We start from the raw sequence: 21,488 nt of genomic DNA, 5'->3' as shown, positions 1-21,488 counted from the left end.
AGGCTGGGGGCGCCCGGGGAGAAGAGGGCGGCGGGGAGGGGGAGCCGGTAGAGGGGCGAGGGAGGGAGGGTCAGGAGAGGGGCGGCGGGGGGGATGGGCGGCGGGGGGCAGGGGAGCCTGGGATACCCCGGGCCGCGGCGGTGCCCCCCGGGGTCCCTCCCCGCGCGCGGGGCAGGGGTGGGGAGGAGGCGGTACCTTGTACGAGGATCCCGCAGAGGCTGTAGAAGCGCAGGAGTGCGCCGGGCTTCAGCCGCATCCTGGGGGCTCCCCTCGGGCTGGGTGGGCGCCAGGCACGCAGATCCGCAGCCTCCCGCCGCTCCGCTCTCCGGGCGCTTCCTTCCCCCCGCAGGAGCCGCCGCCGCCGCCGCCTCCGCCGCAGTGTCTCCCTCGCTGTATCCAGTGGGATGCGGAGGAGGAGGAGGACCAGGGTCGCGGGGGTGGATTGGGGAGGGAGGAGGAGGACGAGGAGGGGGGAGCGGCTCTCTCCGCTGGCTCCGGCGCTGCCAGGCAGGTTCAGGTTCCCCCCGCGGAGCGGTGCCGGGTGCCCCCGCTGGCTCCCCTTGCCCCTGCCGGCGTGTCCGTCCGTCCGTCCGTCCGTCTGTCTGCTCGCCTCTCCTATCCCGTCCCGTCCCGCTGGCGGGCGGCGGCAGCGGGGGGGGGGGGAGGAAGGGGTGGCGGAGGGGGGGGGGGGGGGCTGCGCTGGCGCCGCGGCGCGCGGGGAGGCTGGGCTGCTCCGCTCCCAGCCGCTTCCCGGCTCGAGACACAAGGGCAATCTCCGCTTGCGAGGCTCCCCTGGCCTCGCCCCGCCCTCGCCGCCCGCCCCGCCCCTTTCTGCCGGGAGCCGCGCCCCTCTCCCCGCCCCCGGGGCCACACCCCGGCCCTCCCTGTGCCGTGGGCACGCCCCTGCCACCGGCTCGGCCACACCTCCACCGGCACGGCACGCCCCTCGGCCCCCGCACCGCCCCCTCAGGTGGGCGTGTGACTGGCGTCGGCGGCTGTCCAGTAGAAAGTCCCCGGCTTCGGCCGGACCGCCAATGAGGCGGTGACAGGGGAGGCGCGAGACGCCAGGTTACAAAACAAACGGGCGTTTCTCAAAGTCCTCAGCCGCGAGCGAGGTGCCAGACCCTATCTCCTGCGCCGCTGAGTGGCAGCCGGCTCGGGCCAATCGCGAGGAGAGCCGGCTCCGCGGCGGCTCTCCAGCCAATGGGCGGCGAGCGACCGGGGAACGGGGGGGAGGCGGGCGGCGGGGCGCTGTCCAGACCCGGTTCTGAAGTAGCGGCCGGCGGCGCACGCGGCGGGGCGCGGGGCTGGCCGGCAGCGGCAGCGGGCGCCTGAGGAGAGGAGGCGCCGCCCCGGGGCAGAGCGCGCCAGGCGGCGGGGCGGGGCCGGCGCTCCCGGCTGCCGCACCGGCGGCGCGGGGCGGCGGGGAGGCCGGCCGCCCGCCGGGAGGCCGCTCGCGCCCCGCCCGGGGAGGAGTGGCAGGTGTCCGTCGCCGCGCGCCCCGGGCTGCGGCTGCGGCGCGACCGTTAGCGCCCTTAGATAAGGCTGCGCGGGCGGGGCGGGTGAGCCCCGGCTCGGCGGGGCGCTGGGCGGCCTCCCTGCGCGGCGGGACAGCCGCCAGCCGCGGCGGCGGATCGGCGGCGGGGCGGCAGGGGAGGGGAGGGGAGCGCGGGCGGGCGGTACAGGCGTTAGCCGCCGCCCGGCGTCCCCCATCCTGGCGGCACGGGAAGGAGCGAGGCCCGGAGCCCGCGGGCAGGCGGGGCCGGCGGTGGGGGCGAGGCGCACCGACGGCGGGGCCGTGGGATTGGGACGCCGGCGCGAATCCAGCGTCCCCGCCGGCTGCCCCGGTGGCGAGAGTAACTTGCAGGTGACGGAGGCGGGGGTGCCAGGGCCGGCTCCCCTCCCAGACTGCGGGCCGCCAGCGGCCGGCTCCTCCGCATCGCCGGCAGGGACGAACGGGGGGGAAGTACCTGCGAGCTGCGGCCAGTGGGAAGGGCCCAGCCGGTTTGCTTGGGTCCTTGCGAGGGAGGCGTAAAGCCCCTTCTCCTCCCTCTGCTTTTGCTCCCGTCTCCCTGAAAGCAGCAGGTGAAAGAAAACTTGTCTGAGTCTCCGGTCTCCTCAGAATTAAACGTGTATAGATACCTTCTCCACAGTAGCAACAAGAGCGGCTCTTCTTGTGAGGTGCCCAGACAATGGCAATAAGCAACTTCCTGGCCCCTGAACGGCTTGGAGAAGGCTTTTTATTTGAAGGCTTTCTTTGGGAGGGTTTGTAGCGTTCAGCTGGTAGTCCTAAATTGCTTATGGTCTAAAAGATAAGACACTGAATGTAAGAAATCCAAGATGGCAGGCTACCTCTTCATGTTTGCTCATTTGGTGTTTACACAGTATCATTCACCTCTTGCCTAAACCCCTTACTGAAATCAGAATACCTTATTTTTAAGCTGCTGGATTTGTCTGTAAACATCTATGGAGGGAATTGTGTTGCCTTATCTCGAGAAAGCAGGATTCCCCTGCACCCAAATGCTTATACTGATCAGTTGTTTCTCCATTTCTGGTTCCATCCTTTTTCTATGGAGATTTGCTCTCCAACATGATGCAGTATGTCTCACACAGTACCTCTCTGAATTTCCACGTTGATGTCCCATTCTTTAACACCAAAGAGTTTTACTGAGATAAACAGGTGAGGAAATAGTCTTAACTATAGGAGAGGGAAGCTCTTTAAAAGCTCCTTTCTCTGAATTGTCTCAGATCATTAAGGAAGTGCTAACAGTTGTCAACTTCACCTTAAAGAGCTTGCACTAGAGTGGGATCTGGGAAGTTACGTGTTCTGTAGTCGTATCTTCCACTTTGTTCGTTAGGAAGTGATGATTATGCCTAGCAACAGTTGAGACTATATCAGGATTTACAATGAGTTCCCCCTATCTCAAAAGATGGCACGCACAGTACAGAATCAAATTACAGAATTACATTTTAAAGGTATGTCATTTGTGTGATTTTGTATCAAATGTACGTCACGTACATCTCCATGCCTTTATTTAGTAGGTTACTTGAAGACTACCAAAGATGTTGCACTGGAATGTTCCCTAGGACAGGGAAGCATTTGAAGTCTCTCTCTGGTGGCTGAGTAGATACTTGCTTTGCCTGTTTTTTTTTTATTGCTACTAAAAAAACACACAATAGGCAAAGATTTTACCCCTGTTCTTAGGGTTCAGTGCATGTGAAATGGTAATGGAACAGGGAATGACTCTCAACATATTTTAGAAGTCTTACAAAAAGGAACAAGTCATTTTTAAGGCAGCACTAAAAATGTCCAAAAATGCTCAAAACTTGCATTTTTTCAGTTGGGGGAGGAAATTAAAAAGGCAATTCTGTCAAAATAAGTAATTTAAACCCTTCACTAAAGCAGGACTGTAATCCATCCTGAAGTGCTTTTGCATTAATTATGATAACTGACAGCTCTGTACTTTTTACCAAACGTACTTTTGGTTGTAGTATTGTTCCAGGAAGCGTTATAGGAAAGATACAAGTGTCTTCCCAGCTTAGTGATTAGAAACTGTGAATAGAGGTCCCCTGGCAGATGTGGGAATGAAGCGCCTGTCTGTACATCATGGGGGTTCCAAGCCTTTGCCATGTTAGTACATTTGGAAAAGTTGATCTGCGTGTTTAGAAACACCAGCTGACATTTTCCTCCCAGAACCCAGTAACATGGACATTACATCACACCCCATGTCAGAAGCATAAGCAGAAATGCTGGTTCTCACCATTCTCTTCTGGCTCAAGTGGTTCTGAAATGAGCTAGCAACATGTTGATAGAAAGCTGGCTCACAGCGGGGAGGGGGTTAGCGTTACTGCTCTTCACCACACAGCAGAAATCTTTACTAAACATTAAAAAATTAAACCTGGGGTTCAAACCCCACCAATAAACCACTGCAGTGGAGAGGAATATCAAGAGGTCTTTATGCTGCATATGGTAAAATGACTTTTCTGTCCATTTTTCAAAAAGAGAAAAAAATCACAGCCAGAAGCCCCTGGTTTAGTTGACCAACTATATATCTGAAAAATTTATGATTAAAATCATTAGAACTGCCAGATATGATGTCATACTACTTCTCTTCTGGTTAATGCAGGTATGTTAATTTGACAGTTTATGTAAATGTAGTGTCACATCTTATGACATTCAGTGGCAGCTTACATCTAAACCTAACGTGTATGGGACAGAACTTTGTAATTGGTCTGCGGCGCTGGAGCTCACGCACAGAATGACCAGAAGCCTCATTACTTCCAGACCAAAAGGGCAACAGGGACTTTTCAGGAAATACACTTCAGAACAGAGTAAAAAGTAATACCCTAAAATATCAACAGGAGATAGCACTGAAAACCAGATGCAGAAGGTAAACATTTTATCAGAACCAGAAGAAAGGTCTTCTGCGTTATCCTGATATCCATCAAGGTGATACTTACAAATACTCCTAATGCTAAACAAAGCAAAAGAATTTAATCTCCAAGCATGATTCAGAACGACTCTGCACGTTTTTCCTCTCTCTGAATTGGTAAATAGCAAGTTGTCCAGCTTCCCCTACACTTTCAGCAGAGATCTTATATTGCGTTCTCCTACCTCACAATTTTTTTCTTGTTTGTGTTCACTCAAAAACTAGCAGACAAACCCTTCTTCTAGCAGAGCAGCCAGCTTTCTTAGTTGTTTCCTCTCAATTATTTCCTGTTCATCCTTTTCTAGAAGGCATAGGTTTCACAGGTGTTGGTGAATAGTTGACGAAACTGTGTGCAGCCCCGATAGACAGCTCAGGTCACTAACCACTTCATGTCCTGGTCCACTACATGCTCTGTTAATTTGCTTGCACATGTTTTTTTCTCCTGATCAACAAGACGTTGGGCTTCTCTCTGACAAGCTAAACTCAACCTCCTCTAGAAGGAGCCATCTGTGTTGCATTGTGTCAGTCTACCTCTAGAGTTTGCCTTGAAAGACAAGCAAGATCTGAAAGGATAATCATGATTTTAATGATGCTCCTTGATAACATCAGTGGTCAGTGATTAGGGAGAGGAAATGGTACCTGAGGAAGGCGTATTTATTTGACAAAACATTGTGGTTCTGTTGAATTCAGCAAACACTGGAAGATGTAGAGAGAATTTAAGGAGAGAGAAACTTCCAGTATTACAAGCTGTGAAACATAGATCTAGAAACACTTGCTCTGTGTTATGTTCTGTAATATATATTTTTAAGTAAATTTTGTATAATCTAGAGGGTAGTGAAGAAGTAGTGAAAATATGATTGCAGCCTTCCAACAACAACAACAAAGCCCCATGGGAAATGAGGTATGGAGAAGGCAAGCTGGTAGTGACAGAAGTTACGAGACAGATTCTATCCTGCAATACTGCTAAACACTCACAATCACATTTAAAATAGTACTTTGGAAAGTGAGACTTATTTACATGGCTCAATACAAAAATGTTGTGACAAAACCCCCATGCAGCTGCCACCTAGCCTTGAAGAAATATCTGGTTGGACAACAGCCAACTCTTGCAGTGGCAAGTCCTTTATTCTTATATTTGCCCCCTCCTACCTGAAAGTGGCAGCATGGCTTCCCTAGGGTGGAGGGTCCCTCTCCAGAAGGCAACACGTATCACCACAGAAAGTGCATTTCCCTGCCCAGTGCACTGTTATGGTCCTATGTGGAAATCAGAGGATCAGATGTACCTTGATTGAGTCTGTGTATTTGCATTTTACATTACCCCTTTACCATACTTCAGCAGCTGGAACAGAAGAGTTGGGGTTTTGTTTGTGTTGGGTGAGAAATTTTGTGTGGTGGAGGTGAGTTGCTGTTGTTTTAAATGATGTGGGTTTGGTTGAAGCTGATTCCTAAAAAAAAAAATTGGATAACATTTACTTAGCAGATGCCAGCAAAAATGCATTGGTTTGAACAAATACTGTAACTACTAATTTAGTTAAATCTATCCAACTGTGAAAATATATTGGCGTGAATAAAAATATAGAGACATGAAATGCATTGCTTTTTTTTTTGTTTGAAAAAAATTGGCTTCAGTAAAGAGCAATTGAAGTTTGAAAATATGCTCCCGTGAAGAAATGTGTTCATTTCCATAAAACATATTGGTGTGTAAATATACAGTATGTATCAGTTCCAGAGCAATATTATGAATTCAGTGAAATTTTGTTCTATGTTAGTTAGTAAGATGAACCAAGTAAAAGGAATTGCATGCTGCAATTACTACATATAAAATATGTGTGGGATGAAGTCCCATTTATAAAGCAATCAAAATGTGAGATATTTCGCTGGCTTTTGGAAGAGAAAAAAGTCTATAAAACAACACTCTCAATGCAATGCCAATGCAAAGTGAACCAAGGTCATACCAAGCTGGTATCATTCCTATTGAAAAGTACCTAATGTATACTTTGAGTTGGTGAAAATAACTGCAGAAAAGAATTACCAATGGGAGTGGAAGCAGAATTATTTTATTCATTACCTGACCTCACATCCATGTAATTTGTGAAATGAAGACACAGAAGAAATGGTGCTGGTAACATGATTCTCCATACATTCTAGTTAGTTCCTCCTCCTCCTAAGTGTTTGATAATTAGCAAAACTGTGTACTTTCCTGCATCTTCTGTTAACTAAGCAGCAACTACTTGAAGAAATTTTAAAGTTCCTTACCCCAAACTACAAAATTATAGAGCTATATAACTTTAACACCTTTTATACCTTTATTTCCTTATAACTTAAGTGCATATAGTGTACATTACAGTTTGCTATAAAAACATATTACTGCATGGAATTAGAGACTAATTGTGTTTTAAATATGCTTGGATGAATGTGTTTACATATAGTTTAGAATACATCCTAGCTAACATCTTTGAAATATATATTTATCCAGTTATCTATTGTTTTGTTATTTCTGATGCTTTGTAACTTTTAATTGTGTTGTGGTTTATTACTTATGCACAGATTATGTGATGTGTTGAAAAAAACCTCTTGCACCCAGCTGAGGTGACGAATATTCAAAAACTCAGTCAGAAGGAAGTTGTTCATTCTGTAGAACATGTCATCCATTTTACTTTCTTAAGAGCATCTTCGATTACTGACACCCATATGTTTACAATGATTTTCTTATATGTTCTGGTGATTTAAAAAGAGGCTCTAAACATTTAGATTCAACATTTGTTTTTTTTCAGACTAAGGTTTTCACATTAGTGCATCCTTATCTGAAAATGTTTTCAAATACGAGTCAAAGTATTTTAGCTGATCCAGACTAAGACTCAAAGAATTGAACAAATACATTGTTTTGCCCATACATAAAGACTCCTAAGATATTTGTTCTGGCACATCCTTGCTTTTAAAACAGGTTTTAAGACTTAATAGGGCCTTTCTGTCAAGAGTGTTTCTTTTGCTGTCTGTATGAAAATCAGCCCAAGGCATAAGCCCCAAGGAAATAAAAAAATGCACGACTGACTTAATAGATCATAGCCTTTAAAATTTCTACACGTTTTGTCTCTACTCAATGTTCTCCTAAGAGTTAGATGATGTAGCAGTGATATACAGCCAGACTGGATTACTATTGCTTTTTCTAGCAATGAGAATGAGATCGCAATTTTGTCGGGTGACATAAGGTTAGACACTACAGTTAGGAGCAGAAAGAGTAGACTCTGCTTAGCTTGTGTCTAAACAGTTTTGATGCCACAATTGTCCTTACTGAAGACCTACTTGATTGTGTTGTGGCATGCACACCAAAATTCTTTTTAACAAGAAACCAGGGAATGTGAGAAATTGTGTACTCCAGTTTTTGCCCTGACATGCAGTCAGGATGCTGAGGGCATTAATAAGCCTTAATGGTCCTGACCAACCTCACCTGGGGTCTCCACCCACACCCATGGGCCCAGGAGCCCTATTTAACCTGAGTTGTGTTAGAGAAGTGTGGTTTCTAGCTTAGTCCTGCTCTTACCTGGTTATGGAATACTTTGATCTGGCTTTCAATCAATGGTTTGATCTTAGCTTGTCTCATCTTATGGACCTGCCTAGTGATCGGTGATCCTAACCTTGACCTGCAGATTGACTTTGTAGTGTGATCTCTGATCTGCTCTATTACCATGATATTGCCTTGTGATCTGGATTCTTGGCTGGGGTTTGCTATAACTTCTGGGTCTGTCCTTGCTTGAGTACTGTGGGACTGGGCTGTGGCTGGTGAGACCTCTGTCCTGATGGGCTGGGCATCCTTGTGTTCCTGGCTCAACTTTTCTTAGGGAGCCGTTGTTGTTCCCTAGCAGATGTGGTCTGAGAGAACACAGTACCCAAGAAGTGGGAAATAGATCCAGGTCCTTGGTTTCAGAGATTTGTGTTGTCTTTTAATCTGCTGACACTAGGCAGAATCAATAGGATGTTACCTGGTGCAAAATAAAAGGAGGAAAAATAGATAAGGGAGGAAGGAAAAATATATTCAGACAAATGTTTTGGGGAGGCTAGCTCTAGGAAAAGCACAGGTGTGATGGAAGGTCAGGATAAAAATAGGACTAGATGCTGAATAGATGAAAAAGGCTGGGATAACACTGAGGTTGAAATCTGGGGGAAGATAAATTGTTGGTAAGGAAAAGCAAAGTAATGGAAACATGTTGTTGAGACACTAGGAGGAAAGGAGTGTGTGATTATCCAAGCAAGGAGTTTAGGACCAGCAGAACATGATTTGGGAAATAAGTGTAAGATAAATTTGAAAACAAAGTAGAGCTTCAAAAAGGTGTGGTGATGAAGAACCAGAAAATAAAGTCTTGCAATAAAAAATGATGAGAGTGGAGAGAAAAAAAAAAAAAGACATAAAGCATGGAAAAAGAGAATCGAGATAAGTACAACTGATGCAGCATGAGCTGAGAAGCCAGAGGAATGGAAAGGGAAATGATAAAAGTAGCTATTGGTGGATGAGACAGGACTAGGAGAGTAACAAAACTTTAGGTTTTAAGACAAAAAGAAGAAATGTATGTACCCAAATTGCTATATAGGACCTGAAACTCAACGTATCTCACTTTCATAATGCATCTGCTTTTAGTAAATATCTGAAATTCATGATAAATTATATATGAGGTTACTCTCCCCTCTAGTGAACACTAATTTACTATATTACTCCCTAACTGATGAGCTCAAGCGAAAAGATGTAAGGTCGATTTAAAGACTCTTAGCCTTCTGGTGATCTGTATGTGTATCAATGTGATAACATATTTTTTTCCCCTCATTCACTTTCATAAATTTTAGGGAAATACATGCATGTACCGTATGTACGGATCTTACAGTTAGGAGGTGTTCGTAATGAAAGAAATGGACTTGTTGGTTATACAGTCTTTACGTTGCTTTTTTATTTTTATATGGTGAACTATAACTACGTGATAGCCCTTCCTTCTGTCTTCTTCCATGTCTTGTCCATCTGTCATCCTGTTCCACCCCTCCTCCACATAAGACAGAGCCTTGGTCTCATTCAGCCCAAGGAGTAGCTCTAGGGATGATTCATGGTTTTGGGGAGAAGGAAGACATTGATAAATAGAATCTCTAATTCATTAGCTGAAAAAAATTGGAAAATGTGTAATCAGTATGGCAGAGGTCTCAAAGAAGAGGAAAATACAGTCTTAGATTAACTTAATGATGCCTTTGAGAATTGGACTATGTTTCACTATGCCACAGAGTTCTTCTGGGTTGTTACATAAGTCACTTAAACCAAGTGTTTTTACAGTGGTAATAAATTGGCATTAATGCTTGTTTTTCTCAGTTTCCAACTTCATACTGAAGAGTCATACCTGCAGAAATGTGAAGTACTGCAGACGTCATAAAGCCAGTGTGAACTGGACTAGGAACACGCAGAGCTGTGTAATGAAATTGGCCACTTGGAATTAGTGGTTACCTTTGATATCAATATTAAATACCTCATTATAATGTATGTGCAGAATGAGGACAAATTAAGGTTCCATAGGCAATTCTGAATCCTGGAATTTCTTAAGTCTTTGATTTTTCAAATTCAGTGATGTTAATATGGCTTTGTTTATTTGGTCATTTATTAGAATTCAGTTATTTGCTTCTCTTTCTTTTTGTATTAGCTTATTAGCTTTGATTTAGTTGCTCTTTTGAAATATTTACCTAACGTTTTTAAATCTGTTATATCTCAGAAATGTAATCATCACAAATGAAGTCAGTGAAATTTCAGGATTTTTTTCCCCTGAAGAGTGTGAATCTCTTGTGTTAATCCAGTGAATCACGAATGAAAACAGACATTACCATTACTAAGATAAAGAATGACTCACATTGCTACTTGTTACTAGCCCAAAATATGCAACTGACCTCATCCGTCTTTGGAAGAAAAATAGTGGAAGTATGTTTGGGAAGAAACAAAACTGAAGGAATTATGTAAAATACAGCAACTTGTCAGTCTCTGTTGAATTGTACTTCTTGTTTCAGAGTAGATGAGAGGAGTTTGTTACTGTAATTGCTACATTATGTTGCAAGTAGAACTTCTAGTTGTTTTTAAGCAGAACATTGTTGTTTGTGATCATATTGAAATGTATGTGAATGACAGAAATCTATGAAATACAAACATTCATAAGTTTCCTAAATTTATTTTTATGAAGTCTACCAGAGGTGAAATTCTGGTTCTAGACCTGCAGTATAGCAATCCCTGTTAATATGTTGTTTAATGAACAAGCAAAGAAGTGAACATGGCATATTTTTTAATGCTCCTCTTCTACATAACTGTTCCTTAAAGTGCTTCATTATATCGCTCGCCATTGTGATACAGGACAATCAAGTCAGACAGTTTGCTGCTACTTGGAAACGAGAATTAAGAATAAAAGAAAATCTATGTTGCAGTATCTGCAGCTATTAGGAGGTACATTACTTGTTTTCCCATAGAAAAATTGTAATGCAGGAGATTTAATAGGTTAGCATCCATAATTTAAGTTTCTATTGCAGTGAGATACAAAAGTTATAAAGGAAAATATTTGTGACAGAGGAGCACAAGAAACTATAAAGAAGTTTTCAAAGTGCTTGTACTTGTTAAAGCAAATCTAAGTTCCCTGATAATCACAAAATCGGTTTGTGGCAACTGCATTTCATCGCCATTAATACTTCAGTTGTTAGATGATGATACTAACAGCACTTTAAGATAGTGACATAGAAAACAAGATTTTTGCTTCTTATGGGTCTAAGTTACTTCCTGAGTTTTTTATTAATATCAGGACTGTGTTGTAGCCTATTGTCAGTAATTTTTTAAGTGACAGATGATAAGAGTAAAATGAGTTAGACTGAAAATCAGCCCTTGCTAGAGGCTGTGTATGGAAATAGTGTTACGTAGAGACACATACAAAATGTCAGTTTTAAAATTGTTTTTCTGGGTTTCTGTTGTCTGAAATGTTTCACTTACAACAGGGATTCTTTTTCTCTTCTTGAATTAATTGGATTAAGTTATGTCTCACTTCCTAAGATCAGAATGATTTTTATAGTACCAGACTATGGAAAATCGCTAAATAGAACTATATGGCCTGTGTACCCTTAGTTTTTCCTGTGAAAGTATAAAGACTGAAATTAACAAACGATATCTGAGCAGCAGGCTATCCACTGGAGGCTGGTTTCTTGCCTACAGCAGAACTCAGTTTGATTTGCTTCTGTATTTATAGCTTTTGCATTTCACAGAGGGCAAAACAGGTTAATTACATAATTATAATATTTCACTTTAACAGTATACAATAACTATTTATTATATAAAAGATAAGATGAAGAGAAAAAATAAGAAATATTATTTATGTTCAGTTCATGCATCTGCTACATGAGGAAAATGGAAGGTAAGAATGGATACTTTTCCAATATTTATACTCCAAAGTATGTCTTGATGTATGAAAATGCTTCAGCATATCAAAACTAATTATCATTATAGCATTCTGAAATACATGCCTATCTTTCTTAAAGAAAAAAAAAATCTTGATTTTTATTCGAGGTATTTAAAGAAGATTAAATTTATAGAGTAGGGATCATTTTTGTTCTTCATAATTGTTTCACATAATTTTCTTATGTCTTGTTCAGGTGTAGTTGAGTGTACTGCAGTACTGCTGAAGAAATTCTACAGCTTCTTGATTGTTTCAGTCCCTGCACCTTGAACTAGATTTCTAATGTTGTGGAATCAACTTCAAGAGTGATACTCCCTTAGAATAAGCCTAATCTGTAATTGTGATTTGTGCACATACGTTTACAGAAGGAAGTGGATGGGGTATTACTCATGGAAAGTATTGATACAAACACAGAATTTGGAGGGATTTCATTGCCAAAAATTCTTATGCAACTAGTTTGGAAGCCAAGGTAATCATGCAGATGACTATTGCTGAGCATTTCAGACTTTTCAGTGTATGATAGTTACAGTAGTTGGCAATTTGAACAATGGACCTTTCCTCCATACCCAACAGGAGGTCAATTAGTATAGCCATTGTCTTTAATTTCCTTTGTAACGGACCAGCATAATACAGTAGTAGATCAAGACCAAAATGTCAGATGTTTCAAGATGACCGTAAAGTCACTGCAAGTGAAGGCACTAGAACAATCTCGAAAAACTGCTAAGCAACTATATTCTCCTGTAGCTGCTAGGTCCAGTTTTCTGTCCAAACTTAAGCCTGTTTGTGAATTTTCTGGCCTTCACTGCAGTATATTTACCAAAGTGTAACTTTTGATCTCAAGTTTTTATGGAGGTTATCACATCCAGCAGTTTTACATAGTTTAATAATGGTACACCATTAGTTAATCTTTTACACTGAGAACAGTACCGAAATTAGAAAGGCAAAGGAGTTTCTGGGATTTTTAACTTGACCTTATGAGAGCTATGGTCTCTAGTATGTTTTGGCCTGGTTTTCTCCAGGGATTTTGGGTCAGTGTTTGCCGTGCATAGTTTTGCAGTTCGTACTGTTTAAGGAATCTCTTTAACCTCCCTCACCTGTAGTTGTTGGACTCCACCACTCCTTTGAGAGGTTAGACAGTCTAATTTGATAAAAATATGTGAGATCTTCATGGAGATCATTTTGATGGTATTCTGATAAGGGACCCAGTCAACACATTGCAAGTTCCAGTAAGCGTTAGATCTTTGACTAATACTGTGCAACAATTGCTTTACATTTAGCTAACAACACGTTTATCTGTACTACACAAACTAACATGTAAAGTCAGCTTAGTTGAAATTCTGGTTGTTATCATTAGTCATTCACTGTTGGTTACAGTCATGAATAAGGCTGAAGATTTTACAATTTTTATTATTATATATGTGTCAGAAATCAAGTGTCTGACACTTTCAATTGTGCCAATATAAGTGTTTTGTTTGTCATTGTAGACCATAAGTTGCACTTCCAAATGTGACCATGAAATAGCTCTTTTTCAGTCTTCATTTTCATTTTATAGTATTTTCATAGTCTCATAGTCTGGCTATATGGATTGGTAGTACGGTGTAACAAAGTTAGAGATGTGTATTCCGTGCTTACAGATACTCACCACAAGGATGTTCCCGTTTCAGAAATAATTCTATAGGATTAATTACCTGATTGTACTCCCTGAGGTCCATGCTAGTCCACCCTAGTTTATGGATGATGAAAAAAATGAGAAGGAAAAAACCCCTTATCTCATTCCCTGAGTTTCCTGAAATTCAAATGTATTAATGTTTTGTATCCTTAACAGTTTTTGACATGTCATACAAGAGTGAGATAATTCTTCCACAGTTTTTGTAGAAACAGAAAATATTGGCTTGGCTAGGTGACCCTCAGAACACCATTAATGATGTTTTTCCAACCTTTTAGTCATTCTAACATTTGATTACCAAGCTGATGGTATTAACTGCGTATTCATACTTTTGAGAGAAGATGAGGAGGATGTTTCCATATTCCTTTTCATTAAGACATCTGTCACTGAAAGTACTTCTGTGCTTTAAGGGAAACAAATAGCTAGATAAATGAACTATCTACATGAATAAGAAAGTGCAGGACTTTTTTGAGTTTCAGAACATGTAAATTTTTAACCTAACTTATATGGATTTGCAATGCGAAAACCAATTTCATAGAATGATGTTGGGCTGTATTTTAACAAAGCGTACAAGTAATTAGGTATATAAACTTAGCCAAATTCATGAACTTAAGAGCCTTTCTATCAAAAGCATTGAGACCATTCCTGTGCTTAAAACTATGCAGGCACTTTGCTACTTTTCTAACTTCTGACTGTATGGAAACTTTAAGGTGTGTTTAAGTTGGTGTGTTTTATTTTTTGATCCTGTGTGATGTTACAGTGAATCTCCAGATCATCTACACTTACTGTGCTTTGCTTAACATCATGGAGTGGTCTTGGAAGTGTACAAGCTGGATTTCTTCTGTGTGAAACTAAATCATAATGCAAGCTTGAGAATGTAGTTTACACACTTCACCAGCTCATGGGTGTTTAATACACAAAACCGGACTACAGTTAGTCTAAGGAACCCCTCCCCACCCATATGCTTGTAATATTTTCCAAATAAACAGTTTTGTCATGCAGAGCCATTCTTATTGTGTCTTGTTGCTTGGTAGTATGTACATATCCTTACCTACAAGGATTTCTTCAAATGAATTGAATTATCAATTTAATGATTGAAAGCATAATGGGGGTTTGGTGCTTTTTAGAAATATGAGAGGGAACAAATAAAAGCATTAGATTTGCAAAGATTTTTATGGACCTAGAATAAAATTTTCCTCCTTCATTGACAACTGAATTTTCCTTCAGCAGGTTACTTGTACTAAATTAAATTGCTTTCAAAAACCCGTGTTTTCTGTAGTTCTGAATTTTTTGCAGACTATGGGGCTTTGTAAATGAGTTAAATTCCCCCTTATTTTCAACACAGGAAAATCAAGAACTATCAAATCCTGGATTTTCCAAGTGGCAGTTCAAATTCATATCAGTTTCAGTAGGAAAACAAACATTTTGCTACTTCTCCCAGTGAAAGTAGCCTAAACTTTTCCCCTTTTCTCACTGTACTGTTAGGGTCACCACTACCTGAAAAGATCTCTTCTGTTGCTGCAACTAAGTTGTGATTAAGTTCTACTTGAGACCCTGCTTGGAGAAAACTATCACTTGACCAGAAGCAGAGCATCTTGGAAAGTTGATTAAGATTCTGCAAACTGACAAGGAGTATTAAGACTAGTACGGAGGAACACTAGGATCACCATAAAATAATTGTAATAAATATAATTTAGAGCAAACAGATAATAGATGTATGGGTATAATAGCTTAATAGGGGGCAAATTTAAGTCTTAACAGTTAAGTATTAAATGTTTATAAGAAAAGCACGTGTTCCTTGATGCTGTCTTTCTCCTTAGCATCTTCCTGAAGAGAACGGTACAACCCTGGTGGAACGTTGTGGGATGGAAATTTTGATATTGTGGCACTGAGCAGTTTAACTAAAACACTTTTTGTTTAGTTCACCTTTGAAGGGAGAAAAGCCCTCTTTCAGTTACAGTGGCAATTTTGTGTTCCTTTGGTTTGGAATCTCATTTATCTCATGAAAACAGTATGAGACTGGATCTGTAGCTTAGATGGTGATTCTCTCTCCTCACTTTGTGCATCTCTCGTCTCTTTCTCTCATTGCTGCGGAAATTGTGGCAATCCTCACAGCAGAGTTTAAGACTGCCACTCCACTGACCTAGGAATTTCGCAAGAGCTTTGTAGCGTACATGTTCTCTTCCTGCTTCCAAATTCAGTTCTCTTTCTCATATAATCAAGCTATCCCCACCCACCTAACTTGTAGTGGACCGGCTAACAAGCCTGTAAGTTATTTGTGCTGTTGTCATTTAAATTTCATGAAGAAACCTCTATGATAATTCCAATGAGGAAAGACAAATTTATATTTATAAGAAGCAAAATTATTAGAAGATAATGGGGATACGGATAATGAGACACTTCCAGTTATAGCTTGGTGTAGTGGGTTGACCCTGGTTGGATGCCAGGTGCCCACCAAAGCCGCTCTATCACTCCCCCTCCTCAGCTGGACGGGGGGAGAAAATATAACAAAAGGCTCGTGGGTCAAGATAAGGACAGTTTAATAAAGTGATAGCAAAGGTTGCGCGCGCGAAAGCAAAGAAAAAACAAATGATGTTATTCTCTACTTCCCATCAGCAGGCGATGTCTAGCCACTTCTCGGGAAGCAGGGCTTCAGTACGCGTAGTGGTTGTTCCGGAAGACAAAATGCCCCCCCCTTCCGTCTCCCTTTACTTAGCTTTTATATCTGAGCTGACGTCATATGGTATGGAATATCTGTTTGGTTGGTTTAGGTCAGCTGTCCTGGTTATGTCCCCTCCCAAGATTTTGCCCTGCCCCAGCCTGCCATTGGGGGGGGGGCAAAAATGTTGGAGAGACAGCCTTGATGCTGTGCCAGCATTGCTCAGCTGTAGCCAAAACACTGGTGTGCTATCAACACCTTTCTAGCTACTGATGCAGAGCACAGTGCTATGAGGGCTGCTATGGGGAGTATTAACTCCATCTCAGCCAGACCCAATACAATCTCCACCCCTTATTCCATACCATTTGCGTCCTGCTCAGGTTCCACATAACTTAATACAGACATCTTCTAACCATACTATTGTATTTAATTCTCATTACTGAAATCCTTTCTCACCAACACTTACAACTGAAACTACATACTTAAACCACTTTTATACCCAAGGTACGGATTTATACATTCTTATTAATTACTATCCCCTGTCCTTTAAGAGATAGATATTCCATGGGCTTCTTCCACTCTTCCTGATGTTCACATACAGGTTATGACTTGAGCCCCATCCATCAAGATGAGTGGTCAGGACAGGAGAAGCAGTATGTTCAATCGTTGGGCCCCAACACCAGCTTGGTTTGGGTCACCGATGCACTTGTCTGGTTCCTTGCGAAGTTCATTCCTCTGCAGTTCAGGTCATTCCTGCTACATTACTTCCTACAACATACAACTCACATCACAGATTATTTTTCCCCCAAGGTTAAATGTCCTTGAGGCACACACTGGGTCTCCCCATCCTTCCGCATTACCCACCAAGTACACCCAGGTCCCTGAGCAAAGACAATCCCACGAATGGGTTTGCCTTTTCCCATGGGAGGTGCAATCCACACTGCCTTCCCCAGCCACTTCCCCATGTGCACTACGGGGACCTTATCTCCTCCCACAGTGTGTAGGGGTTTTGTTTGGGCAGGACCAGGACGGTTAGCAGATCCTCTGGTGTTAACTAGCCAAGTGGCTTCTGCTAAATTTGTATCCCAATGTTTCCATGTCCCATTGCCTAGCGCTCTCAACATAGTCTTCAACAGTCCATTATATCTCTCAATTTTCCCAGATGCTTGCGGGTGATAGGGTATGTGGTACACCCACTCAATGCCATGTTTCTTTGCCCAGGAGCTTATGAGGTTATTTCGGAAATGAGTCCCATTGTCTGATTCAATTCTTTCTGGGGTACCGTGTCGCCATAAAATTTGCCTTTCGAGGCCTAAGATGGTGTTTCGGGCAGTGGCATGGTTTACAGGATATGTTTCTAGCCAACCAGTAGTTGCTTCCACCATGGTGAGTATGTAGCGCTTGCCTTGGCGTGTTCGCGGCAGTGGTCCAATGTAGTCAATTTGCCAGGCCTCGCCATATCGAAAACCCAGCCACCGCCCTCTGTTCCAGGGAGACTTTACTCTGGTGGCTCGTTTGATTGCAGCACATGTTTCACATTCATGAGTGACCTGTGTAATGGCCTCCATGGTCAGGTCCACCCCTCGATCACGAGCCCACCTATATGTTGCATCTCTCCCTAGATGTCCCGATGTCTCATGGGCCCATCGAGCTACAAATAGCTCACCTTTACGCTCCCAGTCCAGGTCCACCTGAGCTATTTCTATTTTGGCAGCCTTGTCTACCTGTTCATTATTTCGATGTTCTTCAGTGGCACGGCTTTTGGGCACGTGAGCATCTACATGACGTACCCTTAGAGTTATGTGTTCTACACGGGCAGCAATGTCCTGCCACAATGCTGCTGCCCAGATGGGTTTACCCCTGCGTTGCCAATTGGTCTTCTTCCACTGCTGTAGCCACCCCCATAGGGCATTAGCCACCATCCAGGAGTCGGTATAGAGGTAGAGTACCGGCCATTTTTCTCGTTCAGCAATGTTTAGGGCTAGTTGGATGGCTTTCACTTCTGCAAACTGACTTGACTCGCCTTCTCCTTCAGTGGCCTCAACGACTTGGCGTGTGGGACTCCACACAGCAGCTTTCCACTTCCGATGGTTCCCTACCACACGACAGGATCCATCAGTAAACAAAGCATAACACCTTTCGTCTTCTGATAACTCATTATATGGTGGTGCCTCTTGGGCACAAGCCACCTCCTCAGGTGATGCTCCAAAATATCTGCCTTCTGGCCAGTCCATGATCTCTTCCAGAATTCCTGGGCAGTTAGATTTCCCCAGTCGAGCCCGTTGCGTGATCAATGCTATCCACTTACTCCATGTAGCGCTGGTTGCATGATGTGTAGAGGGGATGTTTCCTTTGAACATCCAGTGTAGCACGGGCAATCGTGGTGCCAAGAGGAGATATGCTTCTGTACCAACAACTTCTGAAGCGGCTCGAACCCCCTCATATGCTGCTAGTATCTCTTTTTCAGTCGGGGTGTAGTGGGCTTCTGATCCTCGGTACCCCCGGCTCCAAAACCCTAATGGTCGACCTCGGGTTTCTCCTGGTGTTTTCTGCCACAGGCTCCAGGTGAGACCATGATCCCCAGCTGCAGTGTAGAGTATATTTTGCACATCTGGTCCTGTCCGGACAGGCCCAAGAGCTACTGCACGAGCTATTTCTTGTCTGATATGCTCAAAGGCTTGTTGTTGTTCAGGGCCCCATTCAAAATAGTTCTTTTTCCGCGTTACTCGATAGAGAGGGCTCACAAGCTGACTGTAACCTGGAATATGCATTCTCCAGAACCCCACAAGGCCTAGGAAAGCTTGTGTTTCTTTCTTGTTAGCTGGTGGAGACATAGATGCTATCTTGTTAACCACCTCCATAGGGACATGACAGCGTCCATCCTGCCATTTTATTCCCAAGAACTGAATCTCCTGTGCAGGTCCCTTGACCTTGCTTTTCTTTATGGCGAAACCAGCTTTCAGAAGAATCTGAATTATTCTTTTCCCCTTCTCAAACACTTCTTCTGCCTCATTGCCCCACACGATGATGTCATCTATGTATTGTAAATGTTCAGGGGCTTCGCCTTGTTCCAGTGCTGTTTGGATTAATCCGTGACAAATGGTAGGACTGTGCTTCCACCCCTGGGGCAGTCGATTCCAGGTGTATTGGACGCCTCTCCATGTGAAAGCAAACTGTGGCCTGCACTCTGCTGCCAAAGGAATGGAGAAAAATGCATTGGCAATATCAATTGTAGCATACCACGTGGCTGCCTTTGATGCCAGTTCATATTGGAGCTCTAACATGTCTGGTACAGCAGCACTCAGTGGCGGTGTCACTTCATTCAGGCCACGATAATCTACTGTTAACCTCCACCCTCCATCAGACTTTTGCACTGGCCATATAGGACTATTAAAAGGTGAATGAGTCTTGCTAATGACTCCTTGGCTCTCTAGGTGATGAATCAGCTCATGGATGGGAGCCAGGGAGTCTCGGTTTGTCCGATATTGCCGACGGTGCACCGTCCTGGTAGCGATTGGCACCTGCTGTTCTTCAACTTGCAACAATCCCACAATGAAGGGATCTTCCGAGAGGCCAGGCAGAGTAGATAGCTGTTTGATCTTCTCTGCATTTACAGTGGCTACACCAAAAGCCCATCGGTACCCCTTCGGGTCCTTGAAGTACCCTCTCTTGAGGTAGTCAATGCCAAGGATACAAGGGGCCTCTGGGCCGGTCACAATGGGGTGCTTTTCCCACTTGTCCCCTGTCAAGCTCACTTCAGCCTCCAGTATAGTCAATTCTTGGCATCCCCCTGTCACTCCAGAGATCCAGATGGGTTCCGTGCCCCTGTATCCTGATGGCATCAGTGTACACTGTGCACCAGTGTCTACCAAAGCCTTATACTTCTGTGGGTCTGATGTGCCAGGCCATCGAATCCACACAGTCCAGTATATCCGGTCATCCCTTTCCTCCTCCTGGCCGAAGGCAGGGACCCTCTATTGCTGTTCCTCATCAGAATATTCACTGTCCGATCCTTGCGGTACCAGACCAGAAGTCCCCTCACCAGAATCAAGGGAGGTAGTTTCAGTTCTTCTATGCCTGGAGGATCGCTGAGTGCTTTCTTGGGCCTCTACAGCAACTACGCTGACAGCCTTCTTCTTGGGTGACCCCTTCTTAACAGCTGTCTTCCCTCTCAGTTCACGCACACGGGCTTCCAGCTTAAAGGTGGGTTCACCATCCCACTTCCTCATGTCCTCCCCTTGGTCACGCAGGAAGAACCAGAGTGTACCACGTGGCATACGCCTTGGGCTCCCTTTCCCTCTGACTGGGGCAGGAGAGGACTGATTTCTTGGAGCATCCCTAACAGCCAAGGCACTGTCCTGTAGGGATGAGGAAACACAGAGATTTTCCTCAAAGTTTTGGAGCCAAGACGACACTTTCTCCACAGTTGGTGTTTCCATATCTGGACAATACATTGCTGCCAAGCTGTTAGAATACGATGCTGGGGCACCTTGAATCACCTTTCGCCACATGGCCCGTGTGCACAGGACATCCTCTGGATCTTTGGAGACTTCCTCATCATCTAGATCACTGTAGATGACTTCCACCACTGCTAACTCTCTCAGGTACTGGATGCCTTCATCTGTGGTAGTCCACTTTTCTGAGGAATTCACAAGATCTTCCTTGAATGGATATCTTGCCCTCACACTTGAGAGAAGCCGGCTCCAGAGACTGCAAACTGCTGCCTCTTTTCCAATTCCTCTTTCAATTCCCCAGTTTCTAGCGAGGGATCCCAGCTGTTGGGCTTCCTTGCCTTCCAGTTGCTGACTATCAGCCCCATTATCCCAGCATCGGAGCAGCCAGGCAGCAATCCGCTCACCTGGCTGGCGGCTGTAATCTTTCCGCAAGTCCCGAAGTTCTGAGGACGTCAGGGACCGGGTAGTTTCCGCTTCCTGTTTAAGTTCCCTCACTCCTTCCTCCAATTTCCTTACCGAAGGACCAGCTTCTAGATCAAGCCTTTCCTCTTCTTCTTCTTCTCTCACTAATCGATGGTATGGACCCGTTGATCTCCTTGTCCACTGCTTCCTTTTCACTACTGGGGCAATTACTGTAGTTGTTGTTGTTTGGGTCCCTATCTCGAGCATGGTGTCCTCAGATGCAGTCTGGGTCCCTGCCTCAACCATGGTCCTCTGACAGTGTTGAACTATGGCTCGGTAGGCATAGGCCAGGCCCCAGTACAGTGCGAGAAGCTGCTGGTTTTCATTGGGATAGGCAAGGCACCCTTCTATCAGGTGGCGTGTCAGTTT

The 21,488-nt window shown here is 44.1% G+C and overlaps 1 protein-coding gene across 3 annotated transcripts in view; it reads right to left on the bottom strand.

The window, feature by feature from the left end:
• The window catches only part of CADM2 (cell adhesion molecule 2), a 697,459-nt gene extending 696,796 nt beyond the window's left edge, over positions 1-663 (bottom strand). For 2 of the 3 annotated variants that reach the window (XM_069785393.1, XM_069785392.1), the window contains exon 1: positions 196-662. In XM_069785393.1, the coding sequence (XP_069641494.1) occupies positions 196-256 (61 nt within the window). In that variant the 5' untranslated portion in view covers positions 257-662. Of the gene's footprint in view, positions 1-195 lie in introns of all 3 variants that reach the window. The other variant, XM_069785395.1, reaches the window with a different exon arrangement.
• Between the last annotated feature and the right edge of the window lie 20,825 nt (positions 664-21,488).

This window comes from Haliaeetus albicilla, chromosome 6 (assembly GCF_947461875.1).
Source record: "Haliaeetus albicilla chromosome 6, bHalAlb1.1, whole genome shotgun sequence".
In the NCBI taxonomy this organism is placed as follows: domain Eukaryota; kingdom Metazoa; phylum Chordata; class Aves; order Accipitriformes; family Accipitridae; genus Haliaeetus; species Haliaeetus albicilla.
The sequence above is the reverse complement of the archived record's forward strand: the minus strand, read 5'-3'. Positions and strand labels throughout refer to the sequence as shown.